General features: G+C 36.8%; 1 protein-coding gene across 6 annotated transcripts in view; it reads right to left on the bottom strand.

Annotated features, from left to right (window-relative positions):
• The window catches only part of ZFYVE28 (zinc finger FYVE-type containing 28), a 145295-nt gene that overhangs the window by 16005 nt on the left and 101610 nt on the right, over positions 1 to 27680 (bottom strand). For 3 of the 6 annotated variants that reach the window (XM_085223596.1, XM_085223591.1, XM_085223595.1), the window contains exons 8-10: positions 22665 to 24026; positions 13620 to 13724; positions 300 to 454 (exon numbers count right to left, since the gene is read on the bottom strand). In XM_085223596.1, the coding sequence (XP_085079722.1) occupies positions 300 to 454; positions 13620 to 13724; positions 22665 to 24026 (1622 nt within the window). The remainder of the gene's footprint in view (positions 1 to 299; positions 455 to 13619; positions 13725 to 22664; positions 24027 to 27680) is intronic. The other 3 variants (XM_085223592.1, XM_085223594.1, XM_085223593.1) reach the window with 3 other exon arrangements.

Below are 27680 nucleotides of genomic sequence, written 5' to 3'. Positions count from 1 at the left end.
TCTTATTTCTTCTCCCAAAGACATAGGGCATCATAAAGAGAAAGGAAGCAATACAAAGGCAAATCCATTGCACGCCCTAAACCTTCATCATTATGGATCTAAGAGGTCTGCATCTCTGCGTACACCGCTCTTCATGAGTTAACAGGTTTTTATAAGACTTAAGATCCACAATACAACATTCTGTTGTTTCGATCTCTAGTCTGTTGTAACATATTTTTATAAACCTTAAATAATAATAAATACAGTGTTTTTAAACTCAGAACTAAAGGATACTCTTTGTGATTCTGTGATTCTCATACCTGAGATACAGACAAAAAGGCGGTGAATAAGATCATTGCTGCCATGGAATCTGGATCTGATCTTTTCTCGGGTGGCTATTTTAGCAGCCTGCAGGGCAAGCTGGATTTCTTCCTGATCAATGTCATCGGATGAACAAGAACTAGTCATTAAGCTGCTGTTGGAGAAAAAAGGCATGAAGAAGAAGAGTAATGTAAGTCCTCACTTGGTTGATCAGAACGTTTAGCAAATCCTAAAAGATTTATTACTCAGGCAATACTCTATAGCAAACAAGAACTAATTGTTGTAAATTCTTGCTGAAGGTAATCAACATGCAATCAATCACCGTCATGTTTGATTTTCACTCTGTGGCATAGTTGCAAAAAACTTTAAAGCAGAAAATCATTTGTCTGTATTTTATTGCATTTCCCTTAGCTATTTCAAAGCACAGGACTATTTTTCACATTAACTCCAACTAAAAGCTCTGTCCTGAGACCATAACTCTACCAAAAATGTAAGAGGGGAATGTCAGCCTAAAAATAAGAAGGTCAGTTCTGAAGTCAGATGAGAAATTTATTAATGTGGGAGTTAATTTGAAAAAAGAATTTCTGAATTATGTTACCTCAGAATAGTGAGAAGAGAATCCAAATATAACCTTATATAAAAAATGGAATGGGTGACAAAATACAATTTACACAGTAGAGATTAGCCTCTTTATATACCTAAGCATAGAAGTTGCCGAAATGTCAAATGATGAGCAAGAAAATGGCTCATCAAATCCAAGGAGATTAATATGTGTCATCAGGTGTCTACTAGAGGCTTAACCCTTCTTTTTCAAAACCAGATGCATGGTTGCTAGCAATTTCCATCACTATCACTCTTAAGAAAGGAAAGGTTGAAACGACCTGAGGCTGCAGGAAAGCTCTGGGAGGAATCCAGATTCTTCAAATATCAGGAATTACCTAAACTGCCTGTAAATCAAAACACATTAAAGAAGGAAATACTTTGGAAAAATGTAGCACTTTGCCAACAAAAAACCCTGAATTGGGAGTATAGTATGGAATGCAATCACACCGGAGTCTTAAGGATTCACTTTGCTGACCAGAAGGAGACACTGCCCTCTCACTCTATTACAATGAAGGACAGAAGAATACAAAACAATTTTCCCCACATACTGGAGATATAGTAATCTCATCAATGACTAAAGAAAACTAGAATGTTTTACTTGAAACCATACTTAGGCTATCCAGAACTCAAGTATTCCTTACTATACAGACATCCACTATGGGGGAAAAAAAAAATCAACATAGAAAAAAATTATTGACTACATAAATAGCATTTAAGAGGAAGGATGTAATTGCTAATGCATTTTGAGCTCGACCTGTAAATTTTTTTAAGTGCTGAAGCCAAGTAACATTCACCAAGTAACAGATCCTATCCTTATGACAAACAGTTATTGCAGGATAAGACATAGGCAGCATTTAGAAAAAAAAATAATTATTAAAAAAAAATTATGGAGTATCATTTTGAAATTCCTCTCTGTGAGCCATATAGATAATCCTTAAAATGTAGAAATGAATTTATTAGACTATACATCTCAAAAGTCCTGGTAAAAACAGAAATGAAAACACATAAATACTAGAGATCAGTTATTGATAGAAATATCAGTGGAAAATGTGCAGCGCAAGTACTTTAGCTGGCTTCCCATTCTTTCAAATACTGAGTAAGGAGTACACTTAAAAGAAACTAATTTCTGTTTATGGCTCCATTGCTATTAACAATTGCAAATTCCTGTAAAAAGATATTGTGCTTTATGTTTAAAGCTCCCTCAGCAGGTTGACTGACTAGATTTATTGAAAATACTGAGGATATTAAGAGTTCTCCCTCTCAATTTTCCCTTTGCTTTTCTGTAGAGGATAAATGATATATACCATCAGTGGGTGTGTATATGTACGTGTATCTATCTATATGTGTATATATATTCAACAGCAAGTCTGTCAGCGTGGAAAGATCTGTGTTGAAGATGATGAAAAGGTCATGGAAGAATGTGGCTTATGAAGGACTAAACTGAAATTTACTAAGCACCACGATGATACTCTTGCTTCACAATGGCATGCAGTTGGAGGATTTTCTGTTTGCAGAAATGCTCACATAAACAGACAAAAGGGTGTCTGTCTGCCTCCCAACATGGACAGATAAGGTCTACCCATTTTTTAATTATTATTATTTTTTTTAAAGAATCAGTCTCATACCTATTGTATGGTAATGGAATATTGGTGGGTATGTACAAGCTCTACTGCGATATCACCAACATCATCTCTGATGTCGTGGGCCAGCATAACAACATAGGAGGCATTACTTTCGGAGCAGCCCTCATATTTAATCTCAGCACAGCAGTGTCCCTAGAAGTCTCACTCTAAGCCAAATCCAAAGTGCAGGGCACAGACCGTGGTGCTTCAGGGATGACTCCCTCCAAGAGTTGCATGGTGCCTCATTAAGGCTGGCTATGTCCCGTGGTCCTTTTCAGCCCAGGCCATTCTATGATTCTATGATCATAAGACTGTCTTGGGTTCACCCTAAAACTCCCCAGCACAGAGCGCATAAGAATTGCTGTGGCACTGTGGAATGAAGGTCAGTATGAACATATACTTGCATTCATAACATACATTCATAGCACAGACCTATACCATACCTAAGTATGATTTCTATACACAAAAGGTTCAGGAAAAAAAATATTTTGATTGCTTGTGCCACTGCCAAGTGCAAAGTGAACATTCAAGAATAATTTAAAACTAAACCTAAGTATCATTACCGTTAGAAAGAAATGTTCACTCTGCTTTTACCAATATGACACAGTCAGATTTAGATCAAAAATGACTCTCAAAGAGTGACTAATGACCATCTGTTCTTTACTTGAAAATACATCTTACTCCTAAAGAAGGTAGTCAGAAAATATTTTAGACACAGTCAGAAACACAGGAAGAGCAGAAATATAACTGTTTCAGATACACAGCTTCTCTTGCAACCAAGTATTCCAAATAGCAGTAATTGGATCTATGCAAATGTTAGAGATCTCTGGATTTTTAAACTGACAATTTAGAAAGCAAACCTGAATTCTGATCTATAGAGTTTTGCTTACCTTTTGTCCATATTATTCATTCACGCTATCTTTATAGCTTTAAGAGGAATGCCATTCCTACCAAGCTTATCTAACATGCATAATTTGGATAAAAACTCTCATGTGATACCAAGTGTGTAGGAAGCATTTCATTAACGTCAGGCTGTGCTCAGATTTAGAATGTTTTATCATCAGGATCTGCAGAAATACATATCACTGAAGAACACAAATAAACATATTTAAGTACCAAGTGGCTAGCGATGTGTTGTCTATTTTTCTACCTTCTCTGTTCAAGGTAACCCCCTGCACTAGCCAAGGAATTAGTTTATAAAGAGATACAACAGGCATAGAATTCCCTCTGTGAAATGCTTACTGTAAAAATGCTCATGTATTTATTTTTCGTACTGTGAAAACACTGCAAATATAACATGCCTGAAGGTGAATATAAAGAAAGGAGACATTATGTTAAAAGTTGATTCCCAACAATAAATCTGCTTATAAGTTATAAAGGAACTGGTAGATAGAAAAAAGCAGCTTTTCACCTGACTTACGGTTTTAAATGACTCTCCATTGATCACATTATAAGAGCAGCAGGACTGTCTCAGCACGCCACAGCTTTCTCTCTAGAATGGCTGCCTGGTCTCAGCACTTGACTGTGAAATTTAGTCAAATATGTACAAGCAAACAAAAGCCAGTAATTTGTTGTGCACAAAATCATCTTCCATCCATGCAACCAATACGCTTCACAGCTTTTAAATTCCAAAGCAAAGTAACGCACACAGAGTGGGGAGCAGAGCTGTGGAATAGAAGAAGTTATGACCGATATCTTCAGAAGGGGACAGTCATCTTAGGTAACCAGCTGTGATCCAGCATGCCTTGTGCTCCATTTGCTGAGCACTGACACTCATCCAGAAACAGTAAAAGCAGCAAAGCCTAAAACTGAGCAATCAAACCCTACAAGATTAAAAGTCAGTCTAAAATTAAATACTTCAAATTTGTGCTCAAAAAAACAGGCAGCGGCAGTAGAAGTCTATAACATGTCGTAGATGCTTCTTTTCAAATTTACAAGTACTTCCTTCACAAAACCTAAAATCTGTTCTGTATTGAATGCAAAACATAAAAGAATCTCTCAAAGAATTCCGCCTTACTCTTCAAATCGCTGAGAACCTTAAGTATCCATTAAATACACACCAAAGTGGATAAGCACCAGGTGGTCACTCCTTTCAGAGGAGAAAGAAAATCCAATGTATCTATTCTACTAAACACAGCACAACTACATCAGCAGTTTTTAGAGGAAAGTAAGACCATCCCCTATCTTTCTGATCTCATGCAAGATTTTAAACAACTACTTTTCAGACTTCAGAAGATTGTCAGCGGTGCCTTTAAATCAGGAGGGATCAAGTTCCAGAATGACAAACTCAACCCAACTCAAACATTTAGAAGTTTTATGAGCAACACTACAGATGCCTACCTGAAAAGTGTTAACATACAATTCAGTGACTATCCTCTCATGTTCACTGTTCAAAATGCTGTATTTTTTTTTAACATCTTATAAACATAGAGCTGTACCATGTACAAAAAGTTCCCTATATGAATGTTTCAAATATTTGTTCTTAAATACTTCCATTCTATTTCCTCAAATAATTTTCTCATGAGCTCCCTGGCTTTCATTTTTGATCATACAGAATTTATCAAATTCTGCGCTCTGTGTCTAATATCAGTAACACACACTTCTCCAATCTGCAATATTTAAGCTTTTTTTTTCTCTCATCCAAATTCTCTTTTATTTTAAGTAAAAAAAATCCCTTTTTGCAGGCAAGTCTGCTATTGTCTGAAAAGAGCTGCTAGAACTACTTGGGCAACTGCTGCATCCATCCCACTGATGCTTGCGTAGGTTGTAACTGGAAACCCCACCACTGAGCTGCAATTATCTCTCCTAAGCTATTACTTTTACTTGCTTGTGCACTTCATAAGTGCCTGAAGGCTGCCTTCAGCATTATGTTCCATTCTGCAAAAAGAGCAGCCGACTGCTCCAAAGACCATCTGAAAGATCATACACAATAGCTGGGGGAAGGTAAAGGGTGTATATGTGAGGAATGACAACAAGAAAATGATAGGGGTTTGAATAAGAAAAGTGTGACTTCATGTAAGAAAGAAAAAAAAAAATTACTTGTTCCTATCCTGCATTTTGCTCTGGTATTTCTTTTCAAGTTATCTAACAGAAAAAAAAAAAAAAAAAAAAAAAAAAAAAACCAAACAGAAACAACCAATAAACAGTAGGCAAAAACTTTTTTGTTTCTACTAACTACTAGTTTTGATATGATTGGGAGGGAAACTATGATGAGATTAATGGCTTCTTACAATTATTTTAAGTGAAGTGGGTGGCTACACACTCAATTGTAGAGTCATTTAAACCAAATTCAGAACATGTCTCATTATTCGGTTAATAGCATACACGTATTTTAATCAATGATCTCAGAACCTACATTTAAAGCAGACTAAAAAAGCTTTAATTCTGAACTCTAATTCCTGACTTTCTACCCTCGTATTATACATAGGCAAGAGGGTTCTTGTATGCAATTTCTTACGTATTTTCTCTCTATTTTAAGAAAGAAGACAAAAGAGGAGGGGAAAAAAAAACCTTAAAATGTTACCAAGTCTTCAAAACTTTATTGCCTTGAGAAATGACTACTACAACAGCATGCAAACACCTCTAGCAATGACAGCTTAGCTGGGCAACCCGACTGCACTGCAGTATTAACACATGTACCACTTGTGTCCAGCTCTATACATACCAGGACACATGCTATAAGCCTCATCAGCCTCATCTGCTGTCTGCCTTTTGAAGTCCACAGTAGAAGTATTTTTCTATAACTGCAAGACTTGCAGAAGCTCTTTCTTAGCCTTTTTTTGCCCCTGCTGAGGTGAGCAGACTAAAATAAATAATTTGGCAAACAGGGTGATTCAGTGTTCCAACTGATATCTTCAACCAGAGGAAACTGAGTTTGAAGTCAACAAAAACAACCTCTACCCACAACCTGGCAGCTTCAACAGCTACCTGCTCCATTGGAAAGTCATCTTGAATCCTTCCTTTAGCATCTCAAACTGAAGAGCACTGTTGTTGTGCATACAATGTTGGACTTCTGAAAAGCACACCTGTTGAAACACCATGTTGCTAAGCAGATCCATGCTAAGAAACTCTGCTACACAACTGCCTTATTCAAAACTCATTACCACTCCAGCCTGGCTTTTCAGAAGAATGCCGTGATACTGTACTCCAACTGGGAATTAAAATGAATGACATTGCCAGCCCAGGAATTACTGTCTTGGATACTGCAGTCTTCCAAAGATCATTTTCTTATTTGTTATGGATAAAATGACTATAGGAATAAGAACATATTGCTTAGAGCACTAGTAATAAGTGCAGCTGCTTTCTTACCATCAAATTAAATATCAGGTACATGCAAAGTACTATAATTACCACTTTCATGAAAATTCAAACCAAAGAGGATAAGATCTGCAAGATAAGAACATTGTAAAATTCAAGAAAAAAATAGAAATGGAAACATAAGAAGTTAGAATTGCTTAGGTTCTACTAAGATTTTCCCAGTTCCAGCATGATGTTCTGTTTCTAACGCTTCCCTGTAATCAAACATGCATTTAAAGCTCTCAAACATTCACTCATGTTGCGAATGAAAAATAACGAGATTAGAGATTAGAAATACTTAAACTTCAAAAATAACCCTGGACTGTAAAAATTGAGAGTGAAAAATAGAAATAGTTAAGTGCTTAAGAAGAAATGGTTTGTAATACCAGCTCTGGTATCTGTTACGATGATAGAAAAGTAGCAGTCCCAGCTTTTCATGTCTTATCCAGAACTTACTGTCTTATCCAGGAACATACTGCCCTGGATATTTGATGTCATATACAAATATTTCCAGTGGCAAAGTCATATCATAGAGCTCTTCAGCAGCGTCCTCTGTAATATGCAAGCAATTATACTGTATAGTTTAACTTAAAGTGAAATAATTTAGCATCCAACTCCAGCAGAAACTCTCCAGTTAAAACTGCTGTGTGTGGCAGACACAGAGATGGAAAAGAGTGGAAAACAGTTTGCAGCACAAAGAAATCTTAATGATGGAGAAGCTTATCAGCAGAAAGTTTTCCTATCACCTCCTTCAGTTCTCACAAAAGGTTATAGAAAACATAGAGGTGAAGCATTAAAGCATGCAAATCCCACAGGAATTCTGTATCCAGTCATGGGAATCAAAGCTGATACATAAATACATCACAGTATAAGGTGGAGCTTAAAAATTGTAATTAGAAAATATCTCTCTCTTCATTTTTCAGCTTCAATGCTGCTGTAAGTATTTTTTCTTTCAATATAACCTTGGTTTTACGCATTGCTAAAAAACTCAACAACCTGGAAACCTGCAGTTGCTATAGTGATTTTGGTTAATTACACAATCTCAAAACTCCCAAACATGCTTTTCTAAGTTTTTTGGGGGCATTTAAAAAAAAAAAATCTGTAAAAGAGAATCTAATTTCTGCGAGGCAACAATCTTTGTTCCATTAGAAGCACAGAGAACACCAAGTGACATTCAACAGCAGGTTTTACACGTCATTAAAATGAACATAATTTTAAATGTGGCCAAATTACTAAAAATGGAAATGACAATTTAGCTATGTAGGAACACAAATACTAACCCTTTACGATCACTTTGTGCCTGCCTCCAGCCAAACATGCTGGCTGGAATGCAGCCCCATAATGGCAAATATGGGGGTATTTAGCAATTTTGGTAGAACAGACTGCTTGCCTCTGTCACTGACGCTACTCAGGTTAAAATATTGCCTTATTTCACTTCTTTTACACGGAGAGTAACACATTTTATATTTAATTCACTTCAAGCATATTGGGCACTTTAACATCTTTAAAATATGAACCTTACCATTTCAGTAATGAAAGAACAAAACAAAACAAAGCAAAACCCCACCAACAAACAACTCCCAACTGTGTTTTTCACTTCCCACTGTAGCAAGCACTTGTTAACAAGTTGCTCACACAAGATGCCTGGTTCACTCCTGAAGAAAATAAAATCTGCACCAGCTTCTTGTTACTCAAGACAAATCTATACATATAATTTACCCAGAATTATCTTATGAAATTTCCTATATAAGGGAACACTAAGTTTAGAAAATGCTGCACTGTTTGGAGATTTAATTTTTGTCTTGCAGGGTGAAGAATAAGATGGCATGAAACACATCAAGAAGGATGCTGGCAGTGAGAAACCAGAGACATCTGCTGCACTCACATATGCCTCACTGACTGAAATCAAGCAAAAGCTGACAGACCTCATCAGCGCCGACGGGTTTGTTTTGCTGGTACTGCTCAGCTGGTTGTTGGGGCAAGGGATTTAGCTGCAAAGCAAAGAGAGTCCCCACAGCAGTCTGCTTATGATGGTATTAATATGCATATTAATTGCCCTCACACTGCTTGAATGACAGAGCTATACAAAGCAGCACAGACTCACGGTGTTTGAAACATGGACTGAAAATTTGCAGCTCAAAACCATTAGGAAGCATTAGCATCCATTTCAGAAGTCATTTTAATTTTCTTAAGGTACAGAACTCTTTCCTGTCCTACAACTTTTTCCACTGAGCTTTTTATTTCTGTGATTCCAATACAGTATACTGCAATTATCATCAATCTTCTGCCAGTTGTAGAAGCATTAAGGTTGGAAAAGATCATTAAGATCACCTAGTCCAACTGTCAATAAGCAGCCTTTCCATAAGGAGGGGAAAAGGAGGAAGGAAAATCTAAAGAAATTAATTGATCAAATCAAAAATGCCCACCACAGTGAATCCTGAATTCATCTGTTATTCTGCACAGCTTAAACAAGTGCAATTGTAAAACTGCAAGAGGGAAGATTTGGAGACACAGATGATGAAGTGACTGTGATGGAGCAATGGAAATAGATTGGTGGCACATTTGTTGTCCTCCACACTATCACCTCCTTGACCAACCCCAGGAGCAGTTGCCATCTCTTGAGGGCAAATAATCTGTGCTGTAGTTTAATCCGTAGGACGGATTAATGGTTAACACTGGACCATAAGATGAAGAAAATGAATTCTCCTTCAAGTCCTGCTGAACAACTAAGTTCTGTTGACTTCTCATGTTCCCACTGAGGCACTGAGTTCTGCTGAAGAAAAACAGTGTAATGTGTGTGTTTGTAAGGAATGGTCCAGTCAACAGGAGCTGGCTGGCAAGGCAGCTCCCTGCAGGCTCTGAAGCAGATAACCAAAATCTCATCTTTCTCATTTGTATACTGAGATAACCCTGTTTCACATGTACGTGTTCATTCAAACAGGGATAGACTGAAATTATGCAATACAATAGAATATCATTTACTGTATTCAGCTACATCCAGCAATCTTGGGCTTGGCCTAATGCATGCAGATACAAATACTGTAACAAACAGACAGATAAACATCCTGCTCTAATTGCTGGCAGAGCCTTGCTGCTTTGGCACAGGCTTGAGCCACAGTACACTGTAGATACCTCCCTTATAAACTGTACATAACACGGGCTAAAAATTCACCACCAATTCTTGTAATGACACAAAAAGAATACTATAAAATATTAGTATTTAGGACACAGGGATATACCTCAAAAAAAAAAAAAAAAAAAAAAAAAAAAGTGACCGGTGAAGGCATCTATTGCATCATTAAAGTTGCTTTGGAAAGTTACTTTTTAAAGTTACCATTTACTGACTTATCACAATCCCAAAATGAAGAAGTAGGCTTTACCATGTTCTTTAGGCAGGCTAATTACTTGAATGCAGATTTGTTGGTGTTTCTTCTTCCTTTGCATCATTTTTGTCAAAGAACTCCAAGGCGGCTTGAAGTCAAATAATTATAGTTACTTGTTTTTCTTCTGCCTCATTTTCCCACCCTCGTTATTCCAAAAAGTTGTGTTTCATGGCCATTTTCAGCTCCAGTCTTTCAAAGAACTTTGGTTCTTTGGCATATCAAGTTATCTCATTCAGTTAGCACACAACTAGCCTTCACTTCTGTTTCCACTCAAATTAATGGCTCCCTCAGGATCCTGCCTGATAATTTTAATGCATGTTGAAAGCTGACAGACAAACAAATTTCTACAAACAGTTTATTTTTAAAAGCCATTGGCTTTAGTACTTCTAACAATGAAATGCATAAGCTCCCAGCATTGTACTGAAACACTAGCTGCCTATTGACAATAAGTTATATTAAAAATTGCTCTAAAAATTACATCCAGGAAAGAGATACCAATAAAAAGGAAGACCAGGATGCATCATTTCCCAGAGCTCATATAAACAATGGACCAATTGCCACTTTTCCTTGCTGTAGTTACAAACATCTGATTTGCACTTAAGTAAGCTGTATTACTCCACGTTCACGTTGATGTAAGAGAAAGATAATACAAACTCACGAGTCTGCATAAAAACATGATTTCTCTGGAACTTTCTGAAATACATAGAGTATATTTACTCTTCACCGAGAAAGTTGGATACGTATATATAGGGATCTCAAATCTGTATACTACATTTTGCAACATATCTTCTGAACAGGGACGAAAGTTCAACTTCTAAAAGTTTTATTTTAACTTCTAGTTCAACTATCTAACCAGATTGCTACAAGTGAAATAAACAAATCAAACTTCATTAACAAAGCCTCCTCAGGAATCCTCTGTACTTTCTTTTTTTGCCCCTCAACTCGTGCTCTACAGGCAAATATTTCATCAGGACAGTCGGTAATAATAAATAATCACAGTTCTGATTTAAGCCTGAAATTTTGTGGCGTAGATGCATTTGAATAAAACGCACCGAACTAAGAATTGTTTTTCTCCCTTGATGAAACAGGGAACCTAGAGCAACAAAACTGATTGAGGTGTATTGGTCTGGTGCATAAAGTTAGGAGGGATGAATCTAGCTCAGAAAACTACACAGCACTGACTGAAGATTTGAAGGCGCCTCCTTTACAGGATCCCAATTGGATCCTACAGTTTCTGTTGCTTTTTCTTCCCAGTTATAAATAAAACAGCAAACAATGAAGCATGAGTCAAACTGTGCTCCAGGATGTATGGAGTGAGAATTTTCTTTTTGGTTCTCCACTTGGAAAACAATGCATGCACAGATAAGTGGAATTTCATATGTACCATACTTCAATGTTTCAAATCCACTACATTTATGCTATTTAATAAACTAGTTCATTCAACACTGTATGCTAACTCTTCCGCTAATCATTTTTCAGAAAAAAAAATCTTAAAATTAGTAACTGTTAGGATTACAAGTGAATACAGAAAGAAATTGAAGACGTAGTGAAATGGTAAAATTTTTTCAGAGGAAAAAAGAAGAAAATATTTTAGGTATTATTTTGAGTAGGCATATGACATCAGGGAGAGTTTGGTTATTTCATACAAGAACATTTGCATAGTCTGTGCAAAGAGCATTCTTGTTGTTGTAGATAGATAACAAAATTCTGTTTAAGTTGTTTCATAGCTTAAGAAAACACTTTATATAATGCAAGACAATAGTGAGGCCTGTAAAAATAATTTTGAAATGTAATATAAAGATGTGCTGAAAACTCCATTTTTACGCACGCAGATGTAGGAACTTCTCTGAAGCAGTCAGACTTGGGAGCTTTATTTCTTTTTCTTTTTTCTTTTTTTTTCCAAATTAAGCTGTGTAAGCATTTCGAAAGGAGAAATCAATTCACACCTGTATAGTCAAGCAGGCACCTAACTGTTTCTATAGGCTCGTTAACTACAATAGCTAGATCCCTAGCAATATCAATGAGATATAGAAAAATTAATAACTTGAATTCCTACATGATACCTGGGGATGATATAATGCTATAATCTACTGGGCAAAAGCTCAAATACAAAAATATTGTCCTGTAAGCTAGACCTTAAGAAAAAAAATGAAGGAAAAAAAAAGAGAAGAGAGAGATCTAGTTTATTTAATCATCAGGATAACTGAACACAGTGACAAGTACAATATCAGCATACAAAGGCAGCACAGTAAGGCCTTGAAAAAAAGACATTGTGCATAACGAAGGAAGATTCATTTACTTTACTTCAGATATGCCCAAAGAATCATTGAGGTTATTTCTGTTGTCCATTCAAATAGTCAAACTGTCTGTTCCATGCCACTGTCCTTAGCAGAGGGCAACCACCTCATGTTGTCAAATTGAATTTTGTTTGAAGAACAGTTAAAAGTTAGTGTATTTCAAAACAAAAAAACATGAAAAACAGATATGCTGCATCTTCCTTCCCTTATGCGCCCTTTTAAAACTTGGATATATAAAAATATTGAGCCTGATGGTGAGAATATCCTGAAAATACTTATTACTTTATGTAATATTTCCTCTATCACTTTTACTGCCTTCTTTTTCTCAACTCTATACAAAAATCAGGAATTCCTGGAGTTAAAATGAAGCACTTTGTAGAGATAAATGGATGAAAAAAGGGGAGATGAGTAGCAGTGGAAGATTTACCTTGACTGAAATTGTGGTATCCTCTCTACCTGTACCAGAATAACAGTGTTATTGAGTAGAGTGTATGCAATACATGACATACATGTATGGCATACATACCTTGAAAATAGTCAAATAAATCAGGTTTTAGTAACTTTTTTTCTAATCTTTATTTCTCTATTATTTGCTGCAGGAGTTCTCTGCAAAACAAACTGAAGTTAAAACCCTCACATGCAGGCTCAGAAGATGAGAAGGTAAAACCAGTATTCTTAACAACTTTAGCCAAGAAAGCATTGGAAGTTATACTGCAGTTATCTGGCTGGCATGCAGGTCTCACTTTACTACTGCATTCTTCACTAAGTGAAGTTAAGTGGAAAAAAAAAACATGCTTTCTAAAAATGCAAGACCTAAGACAGACATTCGATGCAGTTCAAGCCAAAACCTTCAGACTCTCAAGAAATTCTACATGGACAAATAAGAGGAAGATCACTGACACATCGTATAATTCAATGAAACATGCATTAAAACTTTTCTGAAAATAGTTGCCTCTTCATTGCGACAGTGCTAAAGACAACTGCTGGGGAAAAAAGCATCCGCTGTTCCAAAGGAAGAATATTCAGAAGTGTTGCTGTCACTTGATTGTTAATGAAAATTTTCAACCAACCATAATGCAATACAATTAGTCAAATCTGACTGGGAAGGGAGTTATTACCTCAGAGCGTATATGCTGGAGAGACTACATGTAGTGACAGAAACACTCTCATAGTCACTGCTGGAGATGGAGCTGAGGGGGGAATCACGTAAGCCATCCTGAGAACTGAAAAAACATATGGAAACAAAATGAACTGCTGAAAAGAACAAAGGCAAAAAAATAAAAACAAAAAAAAAAACAGCAGTGTGGTAACATGTGGGTTGTCATTGAATATACAGAATTAAAAGTAAATTGATAAGTGTATTTTCTGTTCCTCTGTGATATCTACCTGGGGTTCTTCCCAAAGGGACAGGCAATTTGGCAAAGCTGGTGAGCACACATTTTTATAAAAATCCTCAGTTTAATTTATGACATACAGTTACATCATACAGGAAAGAACCAAGGATCTTGCATTTTCATAAGCCATAGACAGAACAGTGCACCCACACTCTTTTAATCTTATAACAAAGGCATAACATCACTGGAGGTCCATAAAGTCACTGCATGCTTCAAGGCAAGATCATCTTCATCAATAAGATCCAAGAACTTCTGAAATACCACAGGTTTGGTCAAGATTTTCACAGAATGAGAAGGAAAAAGTCCATGAGAAAGCAGACAGCTGACTTTTAGTAAAGGAGATGAGGACTTGCTATACGTTCATCTCTAGCCTGTGGCTCTACATCAACCAGATGAGCACAGAGTAGAAGTCCCATGACAAAGCATGGAGACTTTGTTAAAGGAAATCCACTAGCTACTAAATCAAAGAACATGAATAACTTCAGTTGATGCTATACAACTTGCTTCTGTTGTCTCTGGACTAATGAAAAGCCTTTAAGTGGTACGTTGCTTCAGATCTCATGTCACATTAACAACACAAACTGGGATTAGGAGGTTAAAAGTAGTTTCATAACTGGTCTTGGAAAGACCAATTTTTTGTTTCAATAGCAATGTAGTGCTCAGCTACTGAAAACTGCACTAAGCAGAGGAAAATTAAATTACACAAGATAAGAAAATATGTAATCTTGAGCAAATGTATCAAAGCTGTATGAACTCTAAGCTGCGCAGAAGAATTACTCAAGGCTGCTGAACTCAAAAATTCAGTCAAAAGAAATATTTGGAAAATGCAGAGAGAAATGTAAGAAATATCAGTAGTTAAAAGAAAGAATCAAATAGATCACAATTCTTTTACCTTGCTCCTCCTCCACAACTATCAGATTTCTTAGGCTTGACTGAATTGTAGGAGCACGTGGGCTACATGTTCAAACCAGCTGCGTTCCAAATTCTTTCCTTCTACCAAATTTACTATTGTAGCTGTTTTTCAGCTAAAAGTCTGGAATAATGCTTAAAAGGAATTCTTCAAAGCAGCATACAGAAGGTATGTGCTCTAATCCCTCTATGGAATAATAGGATTTGTTTGCATACCTCCCACTAATCACTTGCAAAATGGACCCCTTCGTGTACTTCATTTCTGATTGCCAATTTGAAAACAAATTCCAAGTATAATATGCTTTGATTAAAAGGAGAACTGTTGCAAGTGGAAAATAATTTATCAGACTTGAACAAAAATCTTTTTAACTTTTATTCATTTTATATAATTTTCCTTGCTAATTCTGCTCATTATGAAGAGATGCATGCATTTAAATAAAGGCTTCCACTTTTATACTTCATCACCTTAGGCATCCAATCTTACAACATGGTCATGCCACTAGAACGTACTTTTGCTTCTGTGCCAAGGATGTAAAAAAAACCAAACGATATTAGAATGCGATTTCACAGCATGATTGAGCAGGAGAAACTGTCTTGCAAAGATGAAATGTATCATTCAGAATAAAATAATCTTTAAACAATAACACCAGAAAATGACTAGCAAATTCAGCATCTCCTTTTGTTCTTTCACCTCCCCATCATTTCCAGTTTTTTGTAGTCCAGCAATCCTCCCTGCTGATTTGGGCAGTAACACTTTTGAGAAAGGTAAGGTTTGTTATTTATCTTTGAGGGCTTTCTTGAGAGTTAAGCTCTGCCTGATATGTTTGAAATCCAGTGCAAATATATTTTATCAAATCAGTACACAGAAAAAAAATCATGAGACTATTTAAGAGCCTAAATTCAATTCACTTTCATAGGTTGTGTGTGGTTTTTCTTATATATATTTTTTTTAGAATTTGAATTTTTCAGTTATACTCAAGACCAACAGGCCAGCACTTTTCCTTTCTGTAAGAGCGAGGTATGTTTCTGTGACCTAAATGCTTCAGGCTAGAAGATGACTAAAACAAACCAGCACCACCCTAAGTATCATCTCTCTGCTAAGAGAGATTTTAGCAACTCTGTCCCAAGAACAATATCACCTCAATCCTCAGCTGATTTTTTGGATAGTATGGTCCAAGCCAGAAGGCAAAATGATACAGAGGGCTGGAGCACAACGGACTGGGACCTGATGGTGGATAAGCATAAAGAGGAACCACAGAATTGAATGGTATAAGATTGGTGCACATTATCAAAAATCTTAACAGTACCTTTATTTTCACTTTCATGGATGTCTGAGTCACCTATGACTAGTTGTTAGCCGTAACAGCTAGCATAATTTTTTCTCTTCAGTTCTACTACCCGTCTATTTTTAAGTCTTAAAGCTGATTGTCACTGCCTCATAAAGCCCTCATTTTCCTCTGCTTTATCTCTCACTCACTGTAGGAGCCTGGCCAGGTGGAGCCACCCACTGATCTCACCCAGCTGTCAGTAACCACTTGGTAATGTTGTTTGGAGATGCTCTACACAAATCCTGCTCAAACAGGTCAGTTTCTTGTACAAAAAACCCACACCATTTAGATAATTACACTCTGCAAATATTTTTCGCACTTATTTGTACCACTGCAGATTGAATTTTTCTACCAGAAAATAATATTTATTATTTATATTTATTTCCACTTGATATTCATACCGGAGTGCTTCAGAGCCAGATATTCTGTGTTTATTCAGTACCAAGAAATGGAAATCGAATAATGAGAAGCCTGCTTTACACCTTTCTCGGTACTACATAAAATAACTTTTTAAGAACAGATTTCTGACATATTCACAACATTTTTATTCCTCAGTATACACAGATTCGGGACACCTCTTCACACAATTTTCTTCTCATTAGCGCCTGCCTGACACTGTAGGTACTGATGTGAATTGAGCTGCTTTTCCCAACTCGTGGCTGCCGTTACAGCTGATGCTAGCAAGGTGCATGTGTCCATTAGCACAGTTATAGGAAGGGACACAGGCAGGTTCTGTGGCAGCCTGCAGACCCACAGAGCAGCTTCTCTTTCCTTCCCACACCAGCCCATGTGTGAGCTGAACTTCATGGCATTTCACACTCACGTGAACTCAGTGCCAGGCTGCATTGGACCTCTGTGCTCACAGGATTCATGAAGCTGTGTTCCAATTATGTAAAGTGGCAAAATTCTGTTTCATTTGTGAGCCCTTAAATGCCTACTGTGTTAACTTTAAAATTGCATTCTAGGATGGCATAAAACCACCATCCACACTCACCAAAATAAAATTATTCAGCACTTCTGATAAGGACAGAATAAAGATCTGAGGCAACAGACCAAAGGGCCATGGGGTGATCTCTTTTCATGCGCTGCCATCAGACCAAACCACTTACTTACAGCTGATCTTTGGTATTTTTTGCAACTGTGGTAAGCTTAAATAAAAAATGAATAAATCAAAGCCACTTTTGTCCTGTCTTTTTTTTTTTTTTTTTTTGTGTATGTGTGTGTGTGTGTGTGTGTGTGTGCTCTTTTCTATTGGAATGTGTTTCCAGCTTCCTAGAAGTTCAATTAAATCTCATGTCATCTCACTGAATGCCTTCCTTGTGCACCTTACTACTTGAGTTACAATTATATTCCACATTATACTGGTTAATTAGCACTTCCCTTCTTGGTCTGTCTCACACTACATGAGAGCTAACCCTAATGCCTCGTGTCAGCAGTGCCAAACCAACTCAGAAAAGTGACTTCTAAAACATTGTTTTACCAACTAGACATATAGATATGTACGTTGTCAATTAATACAGTTCCCTGATGCTGCATTTTGATATATGGACCTAGTAAGAGGAAAACTGCTCTACAACACTGACACCTTTTATTTGTATGCTAATACTTCCCAACAGGAGTTATGTTATCAGATACCACATGGAATCTGTTCCCTGTTGAACACACAAGGTCACACATTGTCACTTTTAATTTCAGACTTGTCTTGTTAAAAAAAGAAATCAATCAGAGCAGGAGGGATTGAAAGAACTTATTTGTATTACATCTGAATTTTTTCAGTTGCATGAATAAAAGGTTACATAGCAAAGAAACAGAATACCAGCAGAGGAACAAAGGAATTTCAATCAACAGACAGATAAAAGACTGCTTAAGAAAAGTTTTGCAATCAGAAGGCTGGTATGTTTTCCCCAATCAGCTACTATTTCCTTCTTGCTGATGAGAAATTCTTTCTCCTGAACAGCTACATAAAAGACTAATCAATACAAGCCGGCTAAGCAGACGTGTTACTGCTTTTGTGAACAAGCACAGCTGTCCATTAATTTCTCTGGAAGAGGCAAATTGTCATGTGAAGACAGGCACAATCTTCTTAAGTCTTCCTGTGATAGGAATATTATAGGGAAGACAAGAATTTAATACACTTAATCGAGTTATTCTGTACTGCTATATCAATCTAGTTTTGATAGAGGAGCCACTTACAAAATCAAATGCTATAAACTCGAAGACAAGCTAAAAAGGATTTTTTAATTATTACTATCATTTTTTTGAAGTAAATTCTATCCAAACTCCAGATTCAAACAATTGTTTTCCATCCATTAATAGTGGTGGAATGACTGTAGTATCTTAAAAGTTTTCCTAAAGAAAACGTAAGCACGTCACATGTTGCTAAAGTGAACAAAGTAGAACACCAAAACTAGAACATCTACTGTATAAAACAAGTGTTCATCTTTTTACAAAGCCATTCTAACATGCTGAGAAAATAACTATGTTAAGTATATTCTAGTTTTACAATTTTTAGACTACTATTTTAGAAGTTGAAGCTAAGTAATGGGATATGTTGAATATCAAGAAGGAGAAAATTAAATTATTAATCTCACTGTAGAATTGCAATACAGGTCAGTAAATAGCAAAACACGCTCTTCTGGAGGAGGATGTCTCATTCCTTTTCCTTACACTGCAAAAGCATATGGCAAAGCTATGCTATTTTTTAAGCCTTTGCAAAGAAATGCAAACAGTGTCAGTATCTAGCGGCCAGTGGATACACTTAGAACTTGCAGAATGAATGCAGATGAGATGTTCTCCTCGCCACCAAACTCAGCTCCTTTTGCCAAGTCTCAGCTGCACTGTAAAAGGCTTTGTTAAGAGTAGTATGCTCATCAGATATGTTCAGGTCACAGAAAATGGTAAAAAAAAAAAAAAAAAAAAAAAAAAAAGGTATGATTTAACTTAGACATAACAGATGTACAGAGGAAAGGAGAGGAACTGTATTTAAGAATTTTTTACACACAAATTGTTATGGGTCAGTATATAGAAAACGGAATATGCCACAGAACCAAGTGTTTAAGACGGATGCACAAAAACACTACCACAGCATGTCAGTATGAATTCCTACTGTATCTGTAGAAGTAACAGAAGTTTTACAAGGACAAATCAATGCTGAACAAAACAGAAAGCCAGAAACTTCCAAAACACCAAACTAAAGACAAAATAAACACAATGTGTTTATCTTTATTTGTCCTTGTACATTCTTCCGTCAGAAATAAGGAGGGAGAAAATTCTGACAGAATGAGCATTTAGAAACCTGCAGCAGATCAGATACGAATGACATTTTTGCCAGTGCCTCTCATATTTGTATAACATTAATCCTGCTGACAAAACTCTGTGTTCTTTGTGCAAACAAATAACGGAGCAAAGGACCCAAAGCAGTAAAGACACACCACTGTCTGGATCTTAAGCAGAAGAGCATTTAATCTTTACCTTAAGCTCCACTGAACATTGATGCTAGATCAAGAAATACAAGGCATTTCAGACTTAAAGGATTAGTTACAGTAAACCTGACAGGATCATTGAAATTATACTAATAACATCATATTGTGCTGAATAAGAACAGGTTTACTAAAAGAAGCAGTTTATGTCACAGCATACACATTGATAGCTGCCTAATTCAGTCAAGGGAAAGAAAATTTTCTTTTCCTAGTTTCTGAGTTACAGTAACTAGAAAGTAAATACATTTATCAATTTGATGAACGAGCAAGCCCTGCAGCTATTCCATGTATATTAGATTGCTTATTGTTCTAGCTAATGGGTCCATCATTCTGTGAATTATCCACTGTCTCAAACATTTCCCCTTTGGTTAAGTTGGCATTCACAACCATGCAACAGGGAGCAGTCACAGAAGCCTAATACAGTCTTCCAATTTAAAAATACCATTGGAAAGCAGTGATTAGTCACCACTCAGGCAGCGTAAGTAAGAAAAGGTCCACAAAGTTGTGTTTTCTGAGTTCTCTCTTCCTGATAACATGACTCGTGATTCAGAGGCAAGAACCCAGTATATAAATAGGCATACATGTATCTGAAAACTAAGGAGCAACATATGCACTCAATTTTTTTAAGCTAATGTCCTTGATAGACCATGCCAGCACCTCCATTTCCCACAGAATACACTGGAGGAGTTACATCAGAACAGTTTCCAGTAAAGAAGCAACAATCTAGCATCAAAATGCCTTTCATTTCACTTTCCCCATTTCTGGCAAAATGGACTGCTGCTTCTTAAGTAGTAATAGAGGCACTCCAGTCTCCATAATGAGAAGAGAGAATTAGCTGTAATTAATAAGGGAACTGTGGAAGAGGCAATGGTGAAAACATACAAAATCATAATTAAAGAGCTATAGTATAAGAGGAAAGGTCCCAAAATGGGTAAATAATTCTTGACCGTAAGGTGGGAGGAGTTGTTAAATGAGCACTTCTCAAAATAGCAGGAGGTCATTGAGGGGGTTTTGTTCTCATATTATGTCCTGCAGAAATGGGGAGAACAGGCAGGTCTGAAGAGCACTAGAACAAGGGCAGACTGAGGAACAGGACAGGATCATAAAGACCAGATAACAGGTAATAAAATGGCAGGAGCTTCAACTGATAAACACTGGGAGAAGAACTTAAGCTTCACTAAACCGATGGTCTCCGAGCTCAGAAGGGGGATTTGGGGAGCTGGCAGACAACTGCAAAAACCACTAGCTCATCACTCAGCAATAAGCCAAAAAAATCCCAAGTCAAATATTAGGAATCATTGGAAAAACCTTAGAAAATGATGAGGTCACTGCACAAATCCACAGTTTGCCCACATCTTGACTAAGTGTAGTTCTGATTCCCTTATCTCTAAAAGGAAACAGTATAATAAAGAAAAGTTTAGAGAAAGACAAAAAGAAAGGTTACAGTTATGGGACAACTTCAATACAAAGAATGACCAAGTAGGCTGCGATTTCCCCAATCTCAAAGATAAATCATATCAGTGAAGCATGACAGGTCTACAAAGTCCCAAAGGGCACGGACTGCAGAAGGACTTGGAAAAGAAGTTGTTGCATACACAAACCATGATAGGCTAAAAAGACACTGATAGATATTTTTATTATATTTTATAGAATTGCCCTCACAAATTTCACTTAATATCCTACCCAAGGAAAAGGAATTATTAGACAAACTGAGTTGTGTAATAGATTCATAATTTATCAAGACATTGTAATTAAGCACACAACAGTATTCTACTTGAAGTGCTGTAAAATCATTAAATGTCAAAGGGATTTCTGAATTATTTCTTAAAATAAAAAGCACACAGTGTTTCAGTTATGAGGCCCTATTAGTGATCATACTTGCAAAGCCTAATATCACAACCATTCAGAATAATGAGGAAAATAATGTTTTCATTTCAGAAGTTGAGTTTTAAGCATGCTAAGTTGTATTGTACCTGTAAGAAGAATCAACTCTGGCCCAAAGAACTCTTAATTCCATTTCCACAGCTAGCAAAATATTTCATAATTCAATTGGAACATTATTAAATGATTATTTCTGCAGCCTTTATATTGTGGAAATGCTTCATGGTTCAAGCTGTCTTGAACTCTGTACACATACAACAAGAGAAATCCTGCACCATACATCCTCTTCACTGGACAAAGCAAGGCATAAAGAAAATTATCACAGAAATAAGGAAGACAGCAATAACTCATTTAATTTCTTTCCTCTGCTTTGTGATATTAATGCTCTAGGGATACTGAAAATATTATTCATTAAAAAACAAGTTATTCTCTAAAGAGTAAGAAAAAAATAAGTATAAAAATACAAATCAGCAAAAAAAAAGTTTGGTTTTCTACAAATGGATGTAAGATCCCAACATCCAATCAAACTTGAGTTGAAGCATAGCTTTTCCTTTCACAGACATTATGGTCTCTCAGTGTTATAAAGTTCCTTAATTTAACAAAATGTCAAACATTAATCTATGACCTCTATTCTTCTACCAGTTTGGGTTAAAATGGTATAATAAAGTTTAAAAGCTGTGTCTGCATTCTGTTAAGTTCCTTTGACACACGTATTCACAAATCCACTCATGCCCACAGGCAACTTGATTAGATAAGCCCTGTTTTCTTAAATGAAGTTAAGAATTGGGATGTATTTAAATCACAATTTCATCCCCTTCAGTGATGCAGAATTTAACTTTTTAGTATCTGCTAGACACTTTTTTCTGCAAAACAGCAGAATGCAATAAATACAGTCAACCAAGTAATGTACAATGGCAATACATCTTTTGTTACATTAAAATGGGAAAATTAGTCTACTTGGTTTCAAACTCAGCTGTTCTCTATTAGTTTTCTAAAAAAAGCTGATGAAAACCAACAAAAAGTTACTTGCAGTAAAATTATTTATAAAAAAACTTAATCCTTCAGCACAAATTTATTGCAAATCATCTATTACACACAGATCACTAAAGAAGAAGGAGAGAAGGATTTGTTTATATGCAAGTCTTACTAACAAACCATCAAGTTGGTCTTACCTTGAACTAGATCTTGACTTTGTGTCTTCCTTTGCTGTCCTTTCACTACCAGCATCTTCATTATTCTCCACTTTTCTCTCACACAGTTGTTTTCTCTTCTCCCACCTTTTCTGCTGACTTGAAGTGCTTTCTGCTTCTCCTTGAGAGTCATTTTCTGCTCCTACCTGTGAACCTGAGGAATGTGCCAGGCACTTAGAGGAGATGGGCAGATTTTGCTCTTCTCTGCCAAAGTCTCTTTCTGCTAATAAAGCAGACGTTTCAGGTTTTAACGTTTCCTGTGCAGGGACTGAATTGTCCAGGTTATCTACATGGTCCATTTCCTTAGACTTCACTAATGTGTACGAAGCATTTACAACACCTCCTGCAGAATGTTTAGTCTTTAAACCTTCCACACTCTCCTCCCTGCTGTCTTCACAGCTGCCACAACACACACAGGAATTAATTAGACAGTTTGTGGCAGCTATACTGAGTTTATGAGATTCATCCTCCTCCTCATTTGCTAACGCATTAGCAGATCCAGGAACACAATTAATAGCTGCTTCGGGTGTTACTGGGGATTCTGAGCTAGAGGGAGATTTAGGATTGAATATCACAGTAGCAGATATTTTCATTCCCCCTGTCCTGTGAGCTATCATTTCTGCCATTTCTGCATCATCAGCATAAGCATCCCAACCATTGAGGTATAACTGTGAATCCGGACCTTCTAAACAGCTGCATGAATTTTGAACTGAGATGCCAGACATCTGTTTGCTGTCTTCAATATTGTTATTATTGCTTACATCATTTTCTGCGTGTTTTAAAAGCAAAGTTTCCTCTGTTTGCTGACCGTTCTCATACAGTAGAGCATCTCTATATTGCAGGTTCTGTTTTGAATTGTGACAAGGGTTATTCACCCAAGCAAAAGTATCACTTACTGAATCCAACCCAGCAAGAGCCTCTCCTGCTCCATCTAGGTCATCCATAAAAAACACTCTGTCCTCTTCATCAGTTAAATTGTCAAGATGGTGTCTTGTTGGTGAAGCTTCTGCACTGGAACTATTTCTTAGGCTAGGTCTGTGAGCTGGAGACTGACAGATGCTTGGAGGGGAAAGCAGAGAAGACATTTCATCTCCAACTCTGTGTACCATCCTATTCAGCTGTTCCAGCTCCTGTTCATCATACTGCATTGAACAAGCCAGCTCAGCCTCTGTGTTCTCAGCTTTTGCTGAGAGCTCCTTTGCTGGCAAAGTTGCAGTTATGCCTGGTGTAATGACAGAGGGTACTTCAGGATCTGTTCTGACAGGAAAATCCACATCTTGAGAGATGCACAGGTTACGCTCCAGTGTGTGCAGTTCATCCTCAGTTAATGTCTGAAGTAGATCCCTAAAAATAAAGAAATACATGTGACATTGCTTTTACAATTACAGGAGGCACTGACATTACACAATTTAAAAAAGCTTTTACTGTCACTACAGAAATCCAGAAAGTGAACTTGGGAGCACAGAATGCTTTCAACTGCATAACTCAGGAAGCATTTTGCATTCATGTTCAGAACATGTGGGACTACTGGTGTCTGACTTTGAGAACACTCAAGCAAATACAGGGTACCAAATTATTTATGTCCTTGCAAAGAAGCCCCAAAAAATAAATCAAAGTAAAATAGATCTTCTTGCCAACTACTCAGAGTGAAAACATTGCTCAAATAAGATGTGCTTTGTAATTTTTAATTTGCAAATTTGATTAGTAAAGAAATAATTTGCCATCCTTTTTATTAGATCCTGAAAATTATTCTACGATAGAATACAGTAGAAGTTCCACACCCTTACACCATCAGATAAAAAGAGCTCATTAAAAGTATTAATATCACTTACACAACGCTGATATCCTAGAAGCCTATTCAGTGAAATAAAGACTGGAAATTGGGTATCCTCTCTACATGGAACAAAGTATCAGGGAGCTACACTTTTGCATGATCTTAAGAATCATGTGGGCCTAAAAGCATTTACTAAACTGTTTTCTGGAGACATAAAGCATTCCTACTATTATGAAATTTTGGACTACAAGCTCCTGAAAAAGTGTTGAGACTTATGTTTAAATGCCTTATAACTTTAAAACTTCAAAACAATGTAGCATACAGTTTTAGATCTGAATTTGATTTACACTATGCTTCTAAATTAGAAGCAGCACATAAAAGTGTCCTGCCAACAGCAGTCCGGTCACCCAGAGTTACTCAGCTTCCCTTCTAGAGACACAGAAAGCCTGACTGCTCAGATCTATTTATTAAATGTTTCACATACTCATAGTAAAGACAAATATATCTACAAATCCTGGAAATACATATTTACTGCATGCTAGTCAAATGGCCAACTTCACTGAGTATTGAACTCTTTGTTTCTGCCAATAACACCTTAAAATTTGAGAATTTGCAGTTAAAGGATAAGTAAACAAAGCTTGATTCAAAAATTAAATAAATCAGCTGACATTCATGTTGGCTTTGAGGATTTTGAGCTGGATCCCATGCCGCCTACAATGCTGTATACAACCAGTCTGACTATATGTTGTAGTCCTGTTATTTTAGTAGGGAAATCATTCCTACTTTAAATTCATGTGAAAGCTGCTCAACTTTTGAATTGCAACATCAGAAATGTTACTATGAACAGACATCATTTGTCCTCGGAAAAACAGAATCTGACAATTGCCTTCAGTTTCCTGCTTAAAAAAAACTACACTCACTGTGTTAATTTAAATACAGGTTTCCTTGCAACACGACAAACTTTTGATTAACAATTGTCACTATATTGTAAATGAGAAGTTATACACTGTATAGTAAATAAGAAAGATTCATTGCCAACATTAGGAATAAGGCATGTTTAAAATGCCTACACATTTAAAACATCTTGTATTGGGAACAGAATTAACGTTAACCACAACACAAAAATAAATAGTAAATCTCACTAGTGGAAGTTTAAAACTAAATGGCAGATATCATTGTCAAAGCACAAAGTTTAATTAAACTGAACCTACTTCCATGGTTCATTTCCTTTCTGTTGAAGCATCTGTAACTCGCCAGTAGATCCAGGCAAGTACTGTGCTCATATGAAAAAAAGAATTCTCCCTCTGCTCTCATTACTCACAAGACACATGTAATGAGGGCTTCTGCAGTTTACCCTGACAGCTCTGGTGCACTTGCTTTTCACTGAGGCTTTAGAAAACAGCAAATTAAGAAAAGTGCATGTTGGGTTTCACCTCCTTTTATTAGCATGGTATCACAGCAAAGCAATCTAACCTTGAAAATACAAGGAACATTTTTCTTACAGTGGCTTCAGCCATGAGACAAGGTCTTAAAATGTACTGTGGCTATTACAAGCCAGTAGTAACATCTACTCTGTGTACTGCAAAAACAATAAATGTATTTTACTGCCAATATCCAGGATGCAGAAATTACTTCTACAAAGATTGAGGCCATATGTCCACTCAAGGATGGCCAGCTGAGCAGAGGACAGGGCCACCCAATCCAGCTGCAGGGATCTCATATATCTGCCTTATTCATGGACTCTGCTCCTTGTTCTGACTGGCACTTTACACTGTTTTCAGAAAGCAGCATCATTGTTACTATTGCCAGCCTATGATTCAGTCTTTACTCTGAACAGAACACAAACAGCTCTCCGTTTTATGGGGTTGCCACTGGAAGACGTGATGTAGGTCTGGAAATGCAATTTGTGTCCTGCTTCTGCTGCAGCAAGCCAGGCTCAGCACAGCAGCACCAGCAGATTGGCTCCAACGCAGCACACTGAGAAACTGACGCTGATAAATAACAAACATCACAGTGCTCTCTTACTATAAAAGTCTTGAAATCAGCTCCAAATTTTAAACACAGCCATCTTGGAAAAACTAACATATTTTCCCTAAGTCACTGTGTGCAAGTTTCACAACCTTTCCCCCTGTATTCTTTAACACACAGACAGCAGGTATACTACATTTGATTTCTAGTGCATGTGGAAAGATTTCAGTGCATGTAAAATGGTAAGGTCCCCTGATTCTGCACCATTTAATCTTCAGTCTGCTTGACTGCACACCACTGCAATCCACAGGGACCCTGCCATCAGCTGTAAGAAGTCCAGAACCAAGCAACAGGGGGCTTGGAAAAGAGGGTAGGTCTAAAGAGTATTGCAAAATCCCTGATTTGCTAACCTCAAAAAATCGCCACCTAGCAGCCACAAATGCACACACAGCATATGCAATATTTTATCTCAAGAATGTTCAGTCATAGGCACCTAAATTAAATATATAGGTATATACCAGGTTATATGCTTGGTGTACTTGTAAGGCTGATTAAAGTAGTTTGGCAGAAATGGTTCAAATATCAAATGTAGTAACTCTACTACATATGCTCTGGTAGATAGATAAAATACAATGCTGATGTTTTATTCTAAAATCAAAATCAACACAAGGACCTTGCACACATGACAATATTCAAACTGACCATATGCTGTTCAGCTTCACCAGACCTAAACAAAAACCCTTAATACTTTTGCTGAGAGGGTCTCCACAAATAACAATCGCTACTATTTTCAGTGCTGACAGCCACAGAACATTGCCTGAGACAAACATCTATTGACTAGTATGTAAACATAATGCTTACTGCCTTTAACAACAGGCTTGTTTTTGGATAATACAACTTAAAAGTTATCAGCTGTATACTTGGATATATTGGAGTGAAAATATTTATTTGGCTAAAGCTTAGAGGACACTGAATTACGTGGAGAAATTTGTTGGGCTGTCACCATATTCTGCAGTAAGATGTTCTATATTCAAACATCAGACAACTGCGATGTAAATGAAAATATTTCGCAGAAGACTATTAGAATTATTTTTCATGTCTTAACTATTGTTGATGGAGACTAGAGAAAGACTCTGGAAAATAATGCTCCCTTTTTGCTGGAAGTATATTGAAATATCTCATTCCATCTTCCTTGTAGGGCTGTGAGCACTCTCAGTGGGCAAGGATTGCAAGTTAATGAGTTAAAAAATCTGTAG

Source organism: Meleagris gallopavo, chromosome 4, assembly GCF_905368555.1.
Source record: "Meleagris gallopavo chromosome 4, MGAL_WU_HG_1.1, whole genome shotgun sequence".
NCBI lineage: Eukaryota > Metazoa > Chordata > Aves > Galliformes > Phasianidae > Meleagris > Meleagris gallopavo.
Note: the sequence above shows the minus strand (reverse complement) of the source record. Positions and strands in the feature narration are given on the sequence as shown.